We start from the raw sequence: 18345 nt of genomic DNA on the forward strand, positions 1-18345 counted from the left end.
CACCCATTATCCATCATAAAATCTACCCGATTACTTATCCACCATGGGATTAATCCAATTAATTATCCATCATGGGATCCACCCATTATCCACTATGGGATCCATCCAATCATCCATAAAGGAATCCATCCAATCATCCATCACAGGATCCATCCAATCATCCATCATGAGATCCATCCCATTATCCATCATGGGATCCATCCATTATCCATCACAGGATCCATCCATTATCCATCACGGGATGTATCCAATTAACTATCCATCACAGGATCCACCCAATTAATTATCTGTAATGGGATCCATGCCAATAGTTATCCATCACGGGATCCACTAAATTAATTATCCATGATGGGATCCATCCCACTACACGTCATGGGATCCACCCAATTATCCATCATGGGATCCACCCAATTAATTATCCATCGGGGGATGCACCCAATTATCAATCATGGGATCCATCCCACTATCCATCATGGGATGCATCCAACTATCCATCATGGCATCCATCCAATTAATAATTCATCATGGGATCCACCCAATTATCCACCATGGGATCCACCCAATCATCCATCAAGGAATCCATCCCATTATCCATCACAGGATCCATCCCATTATCCATCAAGGAATCCATCCCATTACCCATAATGGGATGCATCCATTATCCATCATGGGATCCACCCAATTATCCATCATGGGATCCATGCAATTATCCATAATGGGATCCATCCACTCTCCATCATGGGATCCATCCAATCATCCACCATGGGATCCATCCATTATCCATCATGGAATCCATCCCATTATCCACCATGGGATCCATCCATTATCCATCATGGAATCCATCCCATTATCCATCATGGAATCCATCCCATTATCCATCAAGGAATCCATCCCATTATCCACCATGGGATCCATCCCATTATCCACCATGGGATCCATCCAATCATCCATCAAGGAATCCATCCCATTACCCATAATGGGATGCATCCATTACCCATCCTGGGATCCACCCAATTATCCATAATGGAATCCATCCCATTATCCACCATGGGATCCACCCTATTATCCATCATGGGATCCATCCAATCATCCACCATGGGATCCGTCCCATTATCCACCATGGGATCCATCCAATCATCCATCAAGGAATCCATCCCATTATCCACCATGGGATCCATCTCATTACCCATCCTGGGATCCACCCATTACCCATAATGGGATACATCCCATTATCCATCAAGGAATCCATCCCATTATCCGTCACGGGATCCATCCAACCATCCATCAGGGAATCCATCCCATTACCCATCACAGGACCCAGCATGATCCACCCCATTAACCATCCATCACGGGATCCACCCAATTAACTATCCACCACAGGATCCACCCATTAATTATCCATCGCAAGATCCATCCCACTAATTACACATCACGGGATCACCCGTTATCCCCCAGGACCCTCCCAGCCCTGGCTGCTGCCCCCGTTCAGCGGCGCCTCCGGAATTTTCCGCGCCCTCCCCAATCTCCCCCATCCCGCCTGGCCTTTCCCACCCGCCCGGAGAGGGACCATCCCCGCGACCTTAGCTTCGTTACTGACTGACTCCGGGAGATAACGAGGGGCCGCAATTAACGAATCCAGGCGGGAATTACCTCTGGACGCGGTAGACGCGCGTCCAGGGCGGCACCAGGGCCAGGATCCGGGCCACCAGGTCCACCAGGGTGCTGGGGGGGTAGCTGCGGTACCTCCCCGTCTTCCAGAGCTCGTAGAGCCCCGTGCCGCGGATCACCAGCGTGGGGTACAGCTTCAGCCCGTCGGGGCGGAACGCGGGGTTCTCAAAAAACTCCTGGGGAAAAACGAAACAAAAAAAGAGTCAGATGAAAAAGATAAAAAAGGTAAAGGGAGTGTTCCTTGGGGGTGGCAGCTTTGGTTGGATTCGGTTCCAGAGGGGTTCTGTGGTGGTAAATATGGGGATTACTGAGAATTCCTGGTGTAAGGGGAGCTCTGAGTGTTTATGGCATCTTTAGAAATGAAAACATGGAATAACAAAGATCCACACAACAGCAGAACGAGTGAAATCCTCGTTTTCCTTGTACTTTCAGTGTGAATTCCATGGATATCGCACCATTTGTTGTCCCAGACCCCGGCAGTAGAACAACAGGGATGAGCTGATTTTCCATCTCGGCACGCCGCGTGTGTCCCGAGATTGATCACCGTGTCTGGGACACAGCAATGGAGACAAACAGATTTATTTAAAAATATTTATTCTGCTTTTCTGTGTCATTCTCCACTCCGAGCCAGCCCAGATGAAGTGTGGCTCTGGTTTCCCTGCCGGAATCCCACACGGAGCACACCCAGGATGGGTTTTTCCCAGATTAAATTCGGGGATTCACGATTAAAATTAAATCATTCTGATGAAGGAAAAGCGGAATCAGGAGCCAGGCAATGATTAAATTGATTTAAATGAAAGTGGAATCAGGAGTCAGGCAAGATTTAAATTGATTTAAAAGAATCAGGAGCCAGGCAAGGATTAAATTGATTTAAATGAAAGTGGAATGAGAAGATAGGCAATGATTAAACTGATTTAAAGGAATCAGGAGCCAGGCAAGGATTAAATTGATTTAAAGGAATCAGGAGCCAGGCAGGGCACCTGAACCAAGCAAGGATTAAATTGATTTAAAGGACAAGTGGAATCAGGAGCCAGGCAAGGATTAAATTGATTTAAATGAAAGTGGAATCAGAAGATAGGCAATGATTAAATTGATTTAAAGGAATCAGGAGCCAGGCAAGGAATAAATTGATTTAAAAGAAAGTGGAATCAGGAGCCAGGCAATGATTAAATTGATTTAAAGGAAAAATGGAATCAGGGGCCAGGCAAGGATTAAACTGATTTAAAGGAATCAGGAGCCAGGCAGGGCACCCTGAACCAAGTAAGGATTAAACTGATTTAAAGGACAAGTGGAATCAGGAGCCAGGCAAGGATTAAACTGATTTAAAGGACAAGTGGAATCAGGAGCCAGGCAAGGATTAAACTGATTTAAAGGACAAGTGGAATCAGGAGCCAGGCAAGGATTAAACTGATTTAAAGGACAAGTGGAATCAGGAGCCAGGCAAGGATTAAAGTGATTTAAAGGACAAGTGGAATCAGGAGCCAGGCAGGGCTGAATTCCCCTTTCTGTGGGCGGCTGATGGAAAATGAGGAGCAGGAACAGTGGGTGAGCGCTGGCTGAGTGTCCTGGCACCGAGGAGTTCAGCTGAGGACGGGGTCAATGAGCCTCTCCAGGCAGAGCTTGGGTGAATCTTCCCCATCATCCCAAAGCAGGAATGATTCACCAACATTCCCATTTTCCCAGCTCAGCCCACCCCGAATCCCGTCCCTCCCCTCCTCTCTGCATCTCTGACGTCCCAGCCATAATTCTGCTCCCAGTGGCCTTTAAAGAGCCGCAGATTTCCCCGTTAATTCCTCAGAACTCCCCGAGTAATTAATTCCAAAGGAGATAAGGGAGCGCCGCTCTTCCCCAGCCCCTTTTCCCTGTAAATCCCGATATTTAAAGGCTTAACCTTTCCCCATCCACAAACAGCTTTTGATGAAGTTTCTCCTGAAACAAAGGAAGAAGAAAATGCCAACACGTGCCGAGCTTTAGGAGGAATTGTAGCCTTTTCTTGGCTTTTTATGTTTGTTTTTTTTTTTTTAATTAGACACCTTAAAAGGTGTCTCGGGCTGATAAAAACCCTCCGGAGCCGTTTCCTGCCAAGACAAATTGAATCCCGAAGATATTTGTTCCAGAGGCCACCATCCATGGAGCTCTGGAGGTTTTCCACCAGCTCCAGGCTGAGTCAGGGCTGATCCACAGCCAGAGGTTCAAAATGACCCGGCGAGGGCAGATCCCAAATTTCTGAATCCCACAGAATATTCCCAATGGAAGCACCACCAATTTCAAACCAATCCTCCTGGAAGTTTTGGCCCCTCGAGGCAATTTAAGGGTTTTAGATAATTAAGATTTACTGAAGGTAAATGTAAATTTGGGGGTGTGGCCAATGGGCAGGAAGTGAGAGATTATTGCAGCGATTTAATGAAAGTAAAAATTTAAATTTAAATTTAATTAAAGTAAAAAAGGTCAGCCCAGATCAGCTGAAACTCAAATCTGGAAGTTCTTCCTCCACAGCTTAAAATATAATTTCCCTGTAACATTCCTCCATTTATGGGATATTAAGAGAAAACCTGAGGATTTTTTCCCAGTAAATACTAACAGTGGTGTTTTTTTTTCCAACTCCCACCAAAAGCTTTCAGTGACATTGCAATTATTGTTCAGGAAAATTGGGATTACAGGAAACCAAAGGTCAAACTCTGTTAAATCAGAATATAACCCCAGAATTGTGGAACAGTTTGATTTGGGAAAAATCCTCTCATTCCAAGGAGGTGACACCCTGAATTTCAATATTTTCCCATTCCTGTGCTCTTGCAAAAATATTTTAAGTCAGAAAACTCCTGACCCACGGGAAAGGTCCGAGGATTTGGGATCCCCATGGCCCCAAACTCAGCATCACCCAAAATTCAAAGATTCCACCTGGAGGTTTTAATCGGATTTTCCTGAGCACGCTGGGCACAAAATGAATGAGAAACATGCTTAAAAAATAAATAAATAAAAAATAAAGCTGCAGGTCTCCAAAAGGAGAAAAGCAGGGTGGTTTCATGGGATTCCACCTGGACATTTCACAACCCCAAGACTCACTGGCCACCTTTCATCTCCTCGCTCTCCAGGAGATACCGGCTGGGGGATAAAAGCAGCAATTTCTGAAAGCAATTCACTAAAACGCCGGGATTTATTCAGAGGAAAGGTCACCAAAAACCCATTTCTGAATGACCAGAGCCCTGTGCCCCCCAACCCGATCCTTGAATCGGCTCCTGCGCCTGAAAGGAGATGATTAAATTCAAATTGTGAGTAAGAGGAGCATTATCTGAGCTCCCCACACTCCATCCCTTATCTCCATCAGCTGGATTATTTATAGCGCTTGAAAGCTCCAGCCTTGAGTGACACTCGCGGCTCGGCGGGGAAGGAACAATCACTTAGCGCTTTAATTACGGGCATTAACAGCAGCTCGTGCCTCCCATTTTCCCGGCCCCATTTGCATCTCGCCGTCAATGCCGGGCTAATTAAAAAGCCTAACGATAGGATCTGCATTCACGGGCGCAGACAATGGCCCAGTGACCGAGAAATGCGGATGCCGGGGTGCCTTTGGAGCAGCCCTGGGCTGGAAAGGGGAGTCTGGAAGTGCCCGGGATCGCTCAAGGGTGCGAGGAGGAGACCAGCAGAGGATTTGTGTGGCGGGTTCGGGTGGAGGTGGGAGGTTGGGTTCGGACTGTTTTGTCTTGATTTGCGTCCTCAAAGAGCAACGCTTCCCGTCCATTAAAGTATTCCTGCTGAATTCCCTCCAGGAGTGCGACACAAAAGCCTCGAGATACACACGGGGAGGTGCAGGCTGGATATCGGGAATAATTCCTGCTTGGGAAGGGATTCCAGCCTTGGATAGTGGTGGAGGCCCCATCCCTGGAGGGATTTCACATCCAGGTGGATCTGGGGGCTCCTGGATCCAGGATTTAAATCCATATGGATGTGGGGGCTCCTGGATCCAGGATTTAAATCCATATGGATTTGGAGGGACATGGATCCAGGATTTAAATCCATGTGGATTTGGGGGGACAGGGATCCAGGATTTCAATCCATATGGATTTGGGGGACACAGATCTGTGTTGGAGTCCCCATCCCTGGAGGGATTTCACATCCAGGTGGATCTGGGGGGACATGGATCCAGGATTTAAATCCATGTGGATTTGGGGGCTCCTGGATCCAGGATTTAAATCCATGTGGATCTGGAGGGATGTGGATCCATGGTGGAGTCCCCATCCCTGGAGGGATTTCAAATTCATGTGGATTTGGGGGGACATGGATCTAGGATTTAAATCCATGTGGATCTGGAGGGATGTGGATCCAGGATTTAAATCCATGTGGATTTGGGGGGACATGGATCCAGGATTTAAATCCATGTGGATTTGGGGGCTCCTGGATCCAGGATTTAAATCCATATGGATTTGGGGGACACAGATCTGTGTTGGAGTCCCCATCCATGGAGGGATTTCACATCCAGGTGGATCTGGGGGGACATGGATCCAGGATTTAAATCCATGTGGATTTGGGGGGATGTGGACCATGGAGGAGTCCCAGCCATGGAAGGGTTTAAATCCATGTGGATTTGGGGGCTCCTGGATCCAGGATTTAAATCCATGTGGATCTGGAGGGATGTGGATCCATGGTGGAGTCCCCATCCCTGGAGGGATTTCAAATTCATGTGGATTTGGGGGGACATGGATCTAGGATTTAAATCCATGTGGATCTGGAGGGATGTGGATCCAGGGTTTAAATCCATGTGGATTTGGGGGGACATGGATCCAGGATTTAAATCCATATGGATTTGGGGGCTCCTGGATCCAGGATTTAAATCCATGTGGATCTGGGGGCTCCTGGATCCAGGATTTAAATCCATATGGATTTGGAAGGACATGGATCCAGGATTTAAATCCATGTGGATTTGGGGGGACAGGGATCCAGGATTTCAATCCATGTGGATCTGGAGGGATGTGGATCCATGGTGGAGTCCCCATCCCTGGAAGGATTTAAATCCAGGTGGATTTGGGGGCTCATGGATCCAGAATTTAAATCCATGTGGATCCATGGTGGAGTCCCCAACCATGGAGGATTTCAATCCATATGGATTTGGAGGGATGTGGATCCATGGTGGAGTCCCCAGCCCTGAAGGAATTTCAATCCATGTGGATTTTGTGGGATGTGGATCCGTGGTGGAGTCCCCATCCCTGGAGGAATTTCAATCCATGGATCCGTGGAGAAGTCCCCATCCCTGGGGGATTTCAATCCATGGATCCGTGGTGGAGTCCCCATCCCTGGGGAATTTCAACCCAGGGATCCGTGGAGAAGTCCCCATCCCTGGGGGATTTCAATCCATGGATCCGTGGTGGAGTCCCCATCCCTGGGGAATTTCAATCCAGGGATCCGTGGAGAAGTCCCCATCCCTGGGGGATTTCAATCCATGGATCCGTGGTGGAGTCCCCATCCCTGGGGGGATTTCAATCCAGGGATCCATGGTGGCCTTGGCAGTGCTGGGATTGGCTGGATTCCATGTTCTCCAAGGGTTTTCCCAACCTGAACAACTCCAAATCACTTCCTCTCAATGCCTGCACTCACAGCAAAACCCCCCACGGGTGTGACCGAGGGGAGAAACCCCGAAAGATCCAAAAATCTCCATCTCCTGTGAAATACTATGTGAAAAGGGAGGGAGGACAATATTCCAGGGAGTTGCTGCAGCTTGCCTGACCATCCACAGCCACACAACAAATCCCCTTCAGCTCCTGGCATGGCCAAGCTGCCAAATTCCCCATTAGGGAAACCACCACGCCAAGGAAAAAGTGACAGGTTCAGCTCTCTGAGGGTCACCAACACCTGAAACACCTCAGACTGTTCCGGAATTTCCCCTATTTTGCAATATTTCAGTAAGAAAAGCAGATTCCCTGCTGCGTGAAGGACCCTGGAGCTGCAGGAAGCTTCTCCATCTCCTCCCTTCCCCAGCACCCCCAAACCCTCAAACCCAGAGGTCACAGGGAGCTTTTCCAAGCTCCGAGGTGAATCCCCACCAGCTCCAGCCCCAGCAGGAACATTTCCCACGTTAAAAACAGGAATCTCTCCTGCCTCCCATTCCAACCCTTCCAAGGTTGGCTCCCCCCTGGAATATCGGGATCCAGCACTGCTGGGTGTTATGAATAGAAAGTTGTATTTTTGTTGAGTTTCAGAGTTAAAAAAACAAGTCAGGCCTCTTTGGTTTCGCTGCCAAAGAAAAACTCTTCAATTACCCGTTAATGGCCGGTGATTAACCATTGTCCCCTGATGCTGGCCAGGGAGGGACACGGGGCAGACCCAGCAGTGACATCAGAGCCGGTATGCAGATGAGAAATGCACTGCGCCCCGAATTTTTACCGTTTTCACAGGAAAAACCCCTAAAATCACGAGCCAACAAGTGACCTGAGTGAGGTCTGAGGACGGGAGCGCAGTCCCGTACCTGCTTGGATCCTTTTTGCTTCTCACCCCGACCTGAAAAGATGCTGATTGAAGAGACGCCCCAGGTGCTGGACCAAAAGCAGGAATCTGCTGCTCTCCGTGAGGACGGAACCCCCAGCTCTGCCTGCAGACCAGGACAGAGCTGCACCATCCTCCTCCTCCTCCTCCTCCGTGCCACGCTCCCAGCGGCGATTCCTCCCCACCTGAGCTGATTCTTCCCAACAAAGGCATTAAAAGGAGAAAGATCTCCTGCCCGTTTATTCACCGGGGAGTTCTTCCCCCCCAAAACCAGGAGATCCTGGTGAGCCGGAGAGAAAACAAGCAGGAGAGGCAGGGAGCACTTGCAGAAGTCGTGGAGCAGGGGCAGGCTGACCTTGGAGGCCCAGCCTGTGCTCAGCCCCTCTGCAGGTGCTCCCCTGCCTCCATCCATCCATCCCGGAAAATCCCGGGAGAATTCCTCCATCAATCTGCTCTCCAGTTCCACCTACGCTTTTCCTGGGTTTTTTTTCCCATTTTCTGGGAGGGTCAGCGTTCCCCTTGGGCTCAGCACAGGAAATAAAGCATTTTTCATTGTCTCAAATAGGCGTGGATGCCTCAAAAGTCTCCTCTCCCAAAAATAAACCACGGTGACTCCATCCTGGTTTTGATTAAAAACAACCTCGTGCTCTCTCCCCCACCTCACTCAGCCCCCCCATTCTGCTTCTAATTCAAAAATAAAAATACAAACCCACACGAAACCCAACAATTAAGCCCTCAAAAATCTAATCTGGCCCTTGTGGTTTCTGATGGTGATCTGCACTAAAATGGGTAATTTTACTGAGTGATGCTGTCTTTGCCCAAATGCCTGGAAAATTTGCACTCTCTATCCCTTTATTCCTTTATTTTTGCCTGCCTGTTCCCAGCCATATGTTCATTATTGACTTCAGCAGCAAGGGGCCTCAGTGAAAAAAAACCAAAAAAAAAAAAAAAAAAAAAACAAGAGAACAATTTGTGAATGGAAAAAAAAAAAAAAAGAAAGAAGAAGAAGAAAGAAAATACAATTCTGGCTTTTTCTGGTGTAAAAAGCCTCGGAAGAGAGAGAGGCTGAATGAGCCTGAGCAACCCACGGGGCCTGGGGGCTGCAAAGTGCAGAAATCATCTCTGGTTCGGGTGGAAAAAGGGTCTGAACTGCTCCTTTTTCACTGAGCAGGAGCTTTTTGTGAATGGGAGGCAGTGATTGGCATTTTCCTAACTCTGATGGCTCGTGAGGGGAAAGAAATCCTGATTTTCAGGGACAAAGGCAGCTCTTCCCTCACAGCCACGGAGTTTTCCATATCATGGAATGGTGGAATGGATTGGGTGGGAAGGGGATGTCAAAGATGATCCCATTCCAACCCCAAGACTTTGTCCAGGCTGCCCCAGCCTGGCCTTGGACATTCCCAGAGATCCAGGGCCAGCCACAGCTTCTCTGGGAATTCCGACCCAATCCCTCACAGGGAAGAATTCCTCCTCAAGATCCCACCCCAATTTCCCATCTGGAGCCATTCCCTGCATCCTCCAGCCCTTTCCCAAATTCCAGCTCTCCTGGAGCCCCTCGAGGCTCTGGAAGTGGCTCCAAGGATTCCCTGGATCCTTCTCCAGGTGAACATTCCCAGCTCTCCCAGCCCGTTCTCCCCACAACACCCCAAATTTTTCTGCTTCTGTGCAACACAAAAAGATCTCTCTGCTACCAAAACCCCATCCCTGGCCTCTCCTGATTTAAGCTGGACCCTAAAAGAGTCTGAGGCCACAATTCTGCAGAAGTGGGCACTGACTGGGGCGTTCTCTGGGTGATTTATCCACGGGAATATGAGAGCAATTGGGTGTGAAAAGAGCTTCCAGAAATAGCCTGTTCCTCACCACCACCATCCTCATTAACATAAAAATTACCCCGGCTTTGGTCATAGCTCACAGAGCCATAATTGTTTCTGAATTGAGGCAGCTTTGGAGCAGGAATATTTCCTGAGATTCCAGGAGAAGCCTGAGGAACTGCAGGACCGAGCATTAAACACCCTCTCATGGATGTGCCCACCAAAAAAAAAAAGAAAAAAAAGGGAAAAAAACACATTTTCAGACATAAAACCACCTGCAAATCACAGCTTTTCAGTGAGATGTTTGGAAGGAGCTGAAAGGAAAATCGTTTACCCCACTAAACACTCCGGAGCTATATTTAAAAACACAGGGAACTGTCTCCCCAGAGGAGCAAAAATCAATGCAGATCAGCACTTTAGCTGTCTTTTATTACAGTTATTAAAAGCTCCTGATGGAGGTGCAATATTTTAGTTTCATTATGGATTTCATCTCCTTGAGAAAAAACAGAGCCCCCAGGAAAAGCAAAGTCTTATTTATAGCCGGAAATGTTTGAAGTTTGGAGGTAACATTACCCACTTTGTAAAAAGAAACAACAACCATATTATCTCACCCTTATTTTCCTCCTCATATTATTTCATCCTTGTTTTTCCCTCAGATCATTCCAAGCTAATTTTCCCTGAGATTGTTTCCCCCTCATTTTTCCCAGATTATTTTCCCCTCAGATCATTTCACCATAACTATTCCCTCAGATTATTTCCTCAGATTATTTCACCATCATTTCTCCCCTCAGATTATTACTCTCTCATTTCCCCACACATATTATTTCATCCTCATTCCCCTCAGATTATTTCACGTTATTTTTTACCCTCAGATTATTCCACCCTCATTTTCCCTCAGGTGATTTCACCCTTATTTTCCCCAAGACCATTTCAACATAATTAATCCCTCAGATAATTTCACCCTCAGATAATTTCACCCTCAACTGCCCCTCAGATCATTTCACCATAATTACTCCCTTGGATTATTTCACCTTCAGATTATTTCACCCTTATTTTCCCCTCAGATTATCTCACCCTCAGATTATTTCCCCTTCATTTTTCCCTCAGATTGTTTCACCCTCATTTTCCCCTCAGATCATTTCACCATCACTTTTCTCCTCAAATCATTTCATGCTCATTTTCCCCTCAGATTATTTTACCACCATTTTTCCCCTCAGATCATTTCAGCTTAATTATTCCTTCAGATTATTTCTCCCTCATTCCTCCCTCAGATCATTTCACCATAATTGTCCCCTCCGATTATTTCACAATCATTTTCCTCAGTTTATTTCACCCTCATTTTCCTCAGATTTTTCTCCTTCAGATTATTTCACCCTCATTTTCCCTCAGATTATTTCACTCTCACTTTCCCCTCAGATTATTCCACCCTTATTTTCCCCTCAAATCACCTCCCCCTCAGATTATTTCACCTTATTTTTTCTCCTCAGATCATTTCCCCCTCATTTTCCCCACAGATTATTTTGTCTTCAGATTATTTCCCCCTATTTTTCCCCTCAGATTATTTCACCCTACTTTTTCCCCTCAGATCATTTCCCCCTCATCTTCCCCTCCGATTATTCCACTCTCATTTCCCCCTCAAATTATTTCACCCTATTTTTTCCCCTCAGATTATTTCACCCTATTTTTTCTCCTCAGATCATTTCTCCTCACATTATTTCATGCTATTTTTTCTCCTCACATCATTTCCCCCTCATTTTCCCCTCAGATTCTTTTCCCCTCAGATTATTTCATGCTATTTTTTCTCCTCAGATAATTTCCCCCTCGTTTCCCCCACAGATTATTTTCCCCTCAGATTATTTCATGCTATTTTTTCCCCTCAGATCATTTCCCCCTCAGATTCTTTTCCCCTCAGATTATTTCACCCTATTTTTCCCCCTCAGATTATTTCATGCTATTTTTTCTCCTCAGATAATTTCCCCCTCGCTTCCCCCACAGATTCTTTTCCCCTCAGATTATTTCATGCTATTTTTTCCCCTCAGATCATTTCCCCCCATTTCCCCCCTCATTTTCCCCTCAGATTATTTCAGGCTATTTTTCCCCTCAGATCATTTTCCCCTCATTTCCCCCACGGATTATTTCCCCCTCAGATTATTTCATGCTATTTTTTCCCCTCAGATTATTTTCCCCTCAGATTATTTCACCCTATTTTTATTCCTCAGATCATTTCCCCCTCAGATTATTTCATGCTATTTTTTCTCCTCAGATAATTTCCTCCTCATTTTCCCCTCAGATTATTTTCCCCTCTGATCATTTCCCCCTCATTTTCCCCTCAGATTATTTCATGCTATTTTTCCCCCTCAGATCATTTCCCCCTTATTTTCCCCTCAGATTATTTCACCCTACTTTTTGTCCTCAGATTATTTCACCCTACTTTTTCTCCTCAGATAATTTCCCCCCATTTTCCCCCTCAGATTATTTCACCCTATTTTTTTCCCCTCAGATTATTTCATGCTATCTTTTCCCCTCAGATCATTTCCCCCTCACATCATTTCATGGTATTTTTTCTCCTCAGATCATTTCCCCTCCATTTCCCCCTCACATTATTTCACTCTACTTTTTCCCCTCAGATTCTTTTCCCCTCAGATTATTTCACCCTATTTTTTCCCCTCAGATCATTTCCCCCTCATTTCCCCCTCAGATTATTTCATGCTATTTTTTCTCCTCAGACCATTTCCCCCTCATTTCCCCCTCAGATTCTTTTCCCCTCAGATTATTTCACCCTATTTTTTCCCCTCAGATTCTTTTCCCCTCAGATTATTTCATGCTATTTTTTCCCCTCACATCATTTCCCCCTCATTTCCCCCTCAGATTCTTTTCCCCTCAGATTATTTCATGCTATTTTTTCCCCTCAGATAATTTCCCCCTCATTTTCCCCTCAGATTATTTCACCCTATTTTTTCCCCTCAGATTCTTTTCCCCTCAGGTTATTTCATGCTATTTTTTCTCCTCACATCATTTCCCCCCCCATTTTCCCCTCACGCTCCACACAAGGAGGTCTCTGCATCACTCGGATCCCAGATGCATCAGGCCTGGCACTAAAATTAGCTCATTTCTGGGAAATTGCTTATTTTGCAATTCCTCTAGAAAAAAAAAAAATATATATAAAAATCCCATCTTGACACATGACTAAGAGAAGGAATTTTCAGGCTGAACTCATTCAGTGATTGTGTTTTATTTAAAGAACACAGGACTGGCTCTGCAGATGGGAATCAAAAAATCTCCTTAGCTAAATAACTGTCCCCATGAAATGGCCCTGCCTGCGTTTTTGCCCTCATAATTTTATTTATTTATTTTTATTTTATCTTTTACTATGAATTTAAATATTCATTTATTTATACCATAAGTATTATTTATCTATCTATTTATTTATTTATTTTATTTGAGATTTCAGATGGACACACACAGTTTCCTCAAGGGAAAAAAAGAACTTTTTTTCCATCTGATTGTTCTGGGCAGCATCCACCTGATCCCAGAGCCACAGCAGCTCCCGTGACACTCCAAACTCCCAATTTTCTGCCTCTCTTCCCTGTTTTTCCTTTTTCCCAGATTTATTTCACCTCTGAGGGGTCTGTTTGAGGTGGGCTCAGAGCCAGGAGCGAGAGCGCCAATAAACCACACTCAAGCAAACCCCATAAAAATAAAATAAAATAAAATAAAGGCAGACACAGCAATATTCTCCCCATTAATAAATCTGTTATTTATAATGCATAAATATTTATTAATGGATAATATATATTATAAATAACAGATTTTTTAAAGCATTTTTAGGAATATTCATTATATATTTATTTATATTTATATATATATAAATATTATATATATATAAATATATAATATATAAATATATACTTTTTATATATATTATTGATAACATAAATATATATAAAAATATTATATATATAATGTAAATAAATATATATAATATTTATGTATATTTCTATATATATTTTTATATATAGATATTTATATATACACATAAATATATATAAATATATATATACACATAAATATATATATAAATATATATATATAAAAAAATAAATATATATAAAGAAATATTATATATATCTATTTATTTATATTATGCTTGCCCCAGAGCAGGCAAATCTGTGTTCTCCTATTTCTACCGAGCAAGGAATTAACACGTTGAGAATTCTCCAGCCACCTAAAATTTGGGGTTTTTTGTTTTTTTTTTAATTTTTTTTCCTCCAATCCAAAGTTGTGCTTGCCAAATGTGACTGCTGGATCCTCCCAAGCATTTCCCCCCCGGAGCAGCCCCATCCCAGCCGGGGTGGAGCCGAGCGCTCACGTCGCTCCGCGGGATGAGGTGTCCGCTCCGCCGGCAATTCCATTATTCCCGCTGAGTCCTTCATTTATCCTGCCCGATTTTCTAATTATTTTCTCCAACCACCTGCCTGGTGAGGCTCTGCTGGGCTCTGCCTGGTTTTGGGAGGGTTTTTTTTAAAGTGTTTGTGGTCATTGAGGTTTTTAGGAGAGCGTTCCCTGCTGCCCCGTGGCGTTTTCCCTGCGTGTGGAATGGGGTGGGAAAGACCCCGAGGAGGAAGGAAATCCTCCAAAGATATAAAAAGATCAAGAAGCAGGGGGAAGAGGGAAGAAAAAGCACAGTGGAAGTGGGACACGGGATCAGAGTGAGAAATGGAAGTGAAATTTAGCAGTGGAGGCAGGGAAAAAAGCTCTTTCTGTGAAAAATCGTGGAATTGGAGAATCCCAGAATTGTTTGGGTGGGAAGGGTTAAAGCTCATCCCATTCCCACAGGGACACTTTGCATGATCCCAACTTGCTCCAAGCCCTGTCCAAGGGACACTTCCAGGGTGGAACCCAAAGGGATGGAATCCAAAGGGATGAAATCCAAAGGGATGGAATCCAAAGGGATGGAACCCACAGGGATGGAACCCACAGGGATGGAATCCAAAGGGATGGAAGCCAAAGGGATGGAACCCAAAGGGATGAAATCCAAAGGGATGAAACCCACAGGGATGGAACCCAAAGGGATGGAACCCAAAGGGATGGAACCCAGAGGGATGAAATCCAAAGGGATGGAACCCAAAGGGATGGAACCCAAAGGGATGGAACCCAAAGGGATGAAACCCACAGGGATGGAACCCAAAGGGATGGAACCCAGAGGGATGAAATCCAAAGGGATGGAATCCAAAGGGATGGAATCCAAAGGGATGAAATCCAAAGGGATGGAATCCAAAGGGATGGAACCCAAAGGGATGAAATCCAAAGGGATGAAATCCAAAGGGATGGAACCCAAAGGGATGGAACCCAAAGGGATGAAATCCAAAGGGATGGAACCCAAAGGGATGGAACCCAGAGGGATGAAATCCAAAGGGATGGAATCCAAAGGGATGGAACCCAAAGGGATGAAATCCAAAGGGATGGAACCCAAAGGGATGGAATCCAAAGGGATGAAATCCAAAGGGATGGAATCCAAAGGGATGGAACCCACAGGGATGGAACCCACAGGGATGGAATCCAAAGGGATGGAAGCCAAAGGGATGGAACCCAAAGGGATGAAATCCAAAGGGATGAAACCCACAGGGATGGAACCCAAAGGGATGGAACCCAAAGGGATGGAACCCAGAGGGATGAAATCCAAAGGGATGGAACCCAAAGGGATGGAACCCAAAGGGATGGAACCCAAAGGGATGAAACCCACAGGGATGGAACCCAAAGGGATGGAACCCAGAGGGATGAAATCCAAAGGGATGGAATCCAAAGGGATGGAATCCAAAGGGATGAAATCCAAAGGGATGGAATCCAAAGGGATGGAACCCAAAGGGATGAAATCCAAAGGGATGAAACCCAAAGGGATGGAACCCAAAGGGATGGAACCCAAAGGGATGGAATCCAAAGGGATGAAATCCAAAGGGATGGAACCCAAAGGGATGGAACCCACAGGGATGGAACCCGAAAGGATGGAACCCAAAGGGATGGAACCCAAAGGGATGGAATCCAAAGGGATGAAACCCAAAGGGATGGAACCCAAAGGGATGGAATCCAAAGGGATGGAACCCAAAGGGATGGAAGCCACAGGGATGAAATCCAAAGGGATGGAATCCAAAGGGATGAAACCCAAAGGGATGGAACCCAAAGGGATGAAATCCAAAGGGATGAAACCCAAAGGGATGGAACCCAAAGGGATGGAATCCAAAGGGATGGAACCCAAAGGGATGGAACCCAAAGGGATGGAACCCAAAGGGATGGAACCCGAAAGGATGGAACCCAAAGGGATGGAACCCAAAGGGATGGAACTCAAAGGGATGAAATCCAATGGGATGGAATCCAAAGGGATGAAATCCAAAGGGATGGAACCCAAAGGGATGGAACCCGAAAGGATGGAACCCAAAGGGATGGAACCCAAAGGGATGGAACTCAAAGGGATGAAATCCAATGGGATGGAACCCAAAGGGATGAAATCCAAAGGAATGAAACCCACAGGGATGGAACCCAAAGGAATGAAATCCAAAGGGATGGAACCCAAAGGGATGGAACCCAAAGGGATGGAATCCAAAGGGATGGAACCCAAAGGGATGGAACCCAAAGGGATGGAATCCAAAGGGATGAAATCCAAAGGGATGGAATCCAAAGGGATGGAACCCAAAGGGATGGAACCCAAAGGGATGGAACCCAAAGGGATGGAACCCACAGGGATGGAATCCAAAGGGATGGAACCCAAAGGGATGGAACCCAAAGGGATGGAACCCAAAGGGATGGAATCCAAAGGGATGAAATCCAAAGGGATGGAATCCAAAGGGATGGAACCCAAAGGGATGGAACCCAAAGGGATGGAACCCGAAAGGATGGAACCCAAAGGGATGGAACCCAAAGGGATGGAACTCAAAGGGATGAAATCCAATGGGATGGAATCCAAAGGGATGAAATCCAAAGGGATGGAACCCAATGGGATGGAACCCAAAGGGATGAAATCCAAAGGAATGAAACCCACAGGGATGGAACCCAAAGGAATGAAATCCAAAGGGATGGAACCCAAAGGGATGGAACCCAAAGGGATGGAATCCAAAGGGATGGAACCCAAAGGGATGGAACCCAAATGGATGGAATCCAAAGGGATGAAATCCAAAGGGATGGAATCCAAAGGGATGGAACCCAAAGGGATGGAACCCAAAGGGATGGAACCCAAAGGGATGGAACCCAAAGGGATGGAACTCAAAGGGATGAAATCCAATGGGATGGAATCCAAAGGGATGAAATCCAAAGGGATGGAACCCAATGGGATGGAACCCAAAGGGATGAAATCCAAAGGAATGAAACCCACAGGGATGGAACCCAAAGGAATGGAATCCAATGGGATGAAATCCAAAGGGATGGAATCCAAAGGGATGGAATCCAATGGGATGAAATCCAAAGGGATGGAACCCGAAAGGATGGAACCCAAAGGGATGGAACCCAAAGGGATGGAACTCAAAGGGATGAAATCCAATGGGATGGAATCCAAAGGGATGAAACCCGAAAGGATGGAATCCAAAGGGATGAAATCCAAAGGGATGGAACCCAAAGGGATGGAACCCAAAGGGATGAAATCCAAAGGGATGAAACCCGAAAGGATGAAACCCAAAGGGATGAAACCCAAAGGGATGAAGCCCACAGGGATGAAACCCAAAGGGACGAAGCCCACAGGGACGAAATCGACGACCGCTCCGCGCAGAAATAATTAAAATAAAAACCCAGCCACCGCATCCGCCCTTCCCTCTCACACCATTCTGAATGATCACGAATAAAAGCGCTGCTGCTCAGGGGCAGAGCGGGGGGCAGCAGCCGGGGGTGGCAGCAGCAGGAGCAGCAGCCGGGGAATCGATAGGACGGCGGGGACGGCGGGGACGGTCCCCGAGCTGCCATCACCTGCAAGAGGCACGCGGCGTTTCTGCGGCCCAGGTCAGCACCGTCAGCACTTCTTCCCTCCCTGGAGACGGCCCTGGATTTATTGGTGCTGTTTCAAGCGGTGCTGAAGGTGCCCAGAACTGCTCAAAGTCTGTGTCCGACCTTCTGCCGAGGGGGAAGGGGCTGGGGGGGGAGGGCTCGCAAAAAACGAAATTATTTTGTCCAGAGTTAATCAGAACGACCTCAAAATCAAAGGTTTGGAAAGATCCCTGGAAAGCCGTGGGTTTGTTGTCCCAAAAAGAGAAAGAATTGGAGAGCTGGGAATGTTCAGCTGGAGAAGGGAAGATCCAGGGAGAGCCCAGAGCCTTTTCCAGAGCCCCAAGGGGCTCCAGGAGAGCTGGAGAGGGACTGGGGACAAGGGACGGAGGGACAGCACACAGGGAATGGCTCCCGCTGGGAAAGGGGG

The 18345-nt window shown here is 46.2% G+C and overlaps 1 protein-coding gene across 1 annotated transcript in view; it reads right to left on the reverse strand.

Annotated features, from left to right (window-relative positions):
• ELP3 (elongator acetyltransferase complex subunit 3) overlaps window positions 1-18345 on the reverse strand; it is a 159287-nt gene that overhangs the window by 36089 nt on the left and 104853 nt on the right. The window contains exon 10 of the mRNA XM_064411527.1: window positions 1651-1844. Within this exon, the coding sequence (XP_064267597.1) occupies window positions 1651-1844 (194 nt within the window). The remainder of the gene's footprint in view (window positions 1-1650; window positions 1845-18345) is intronic.

Source organism: Passer domesticus, chromosome 3, assembly GCF_036417665.1.
Source record: "Passer domesticus isolate bPasDom1 chromosome 3, bPasDom1.hap1, whole genome shotgun sequence".
NCBI classification, from domain to species: Eukaryota; Metazoa; Chordata; class Aves; order Passeriformes; family Passeridae; genus Passer; species Passer domesticus.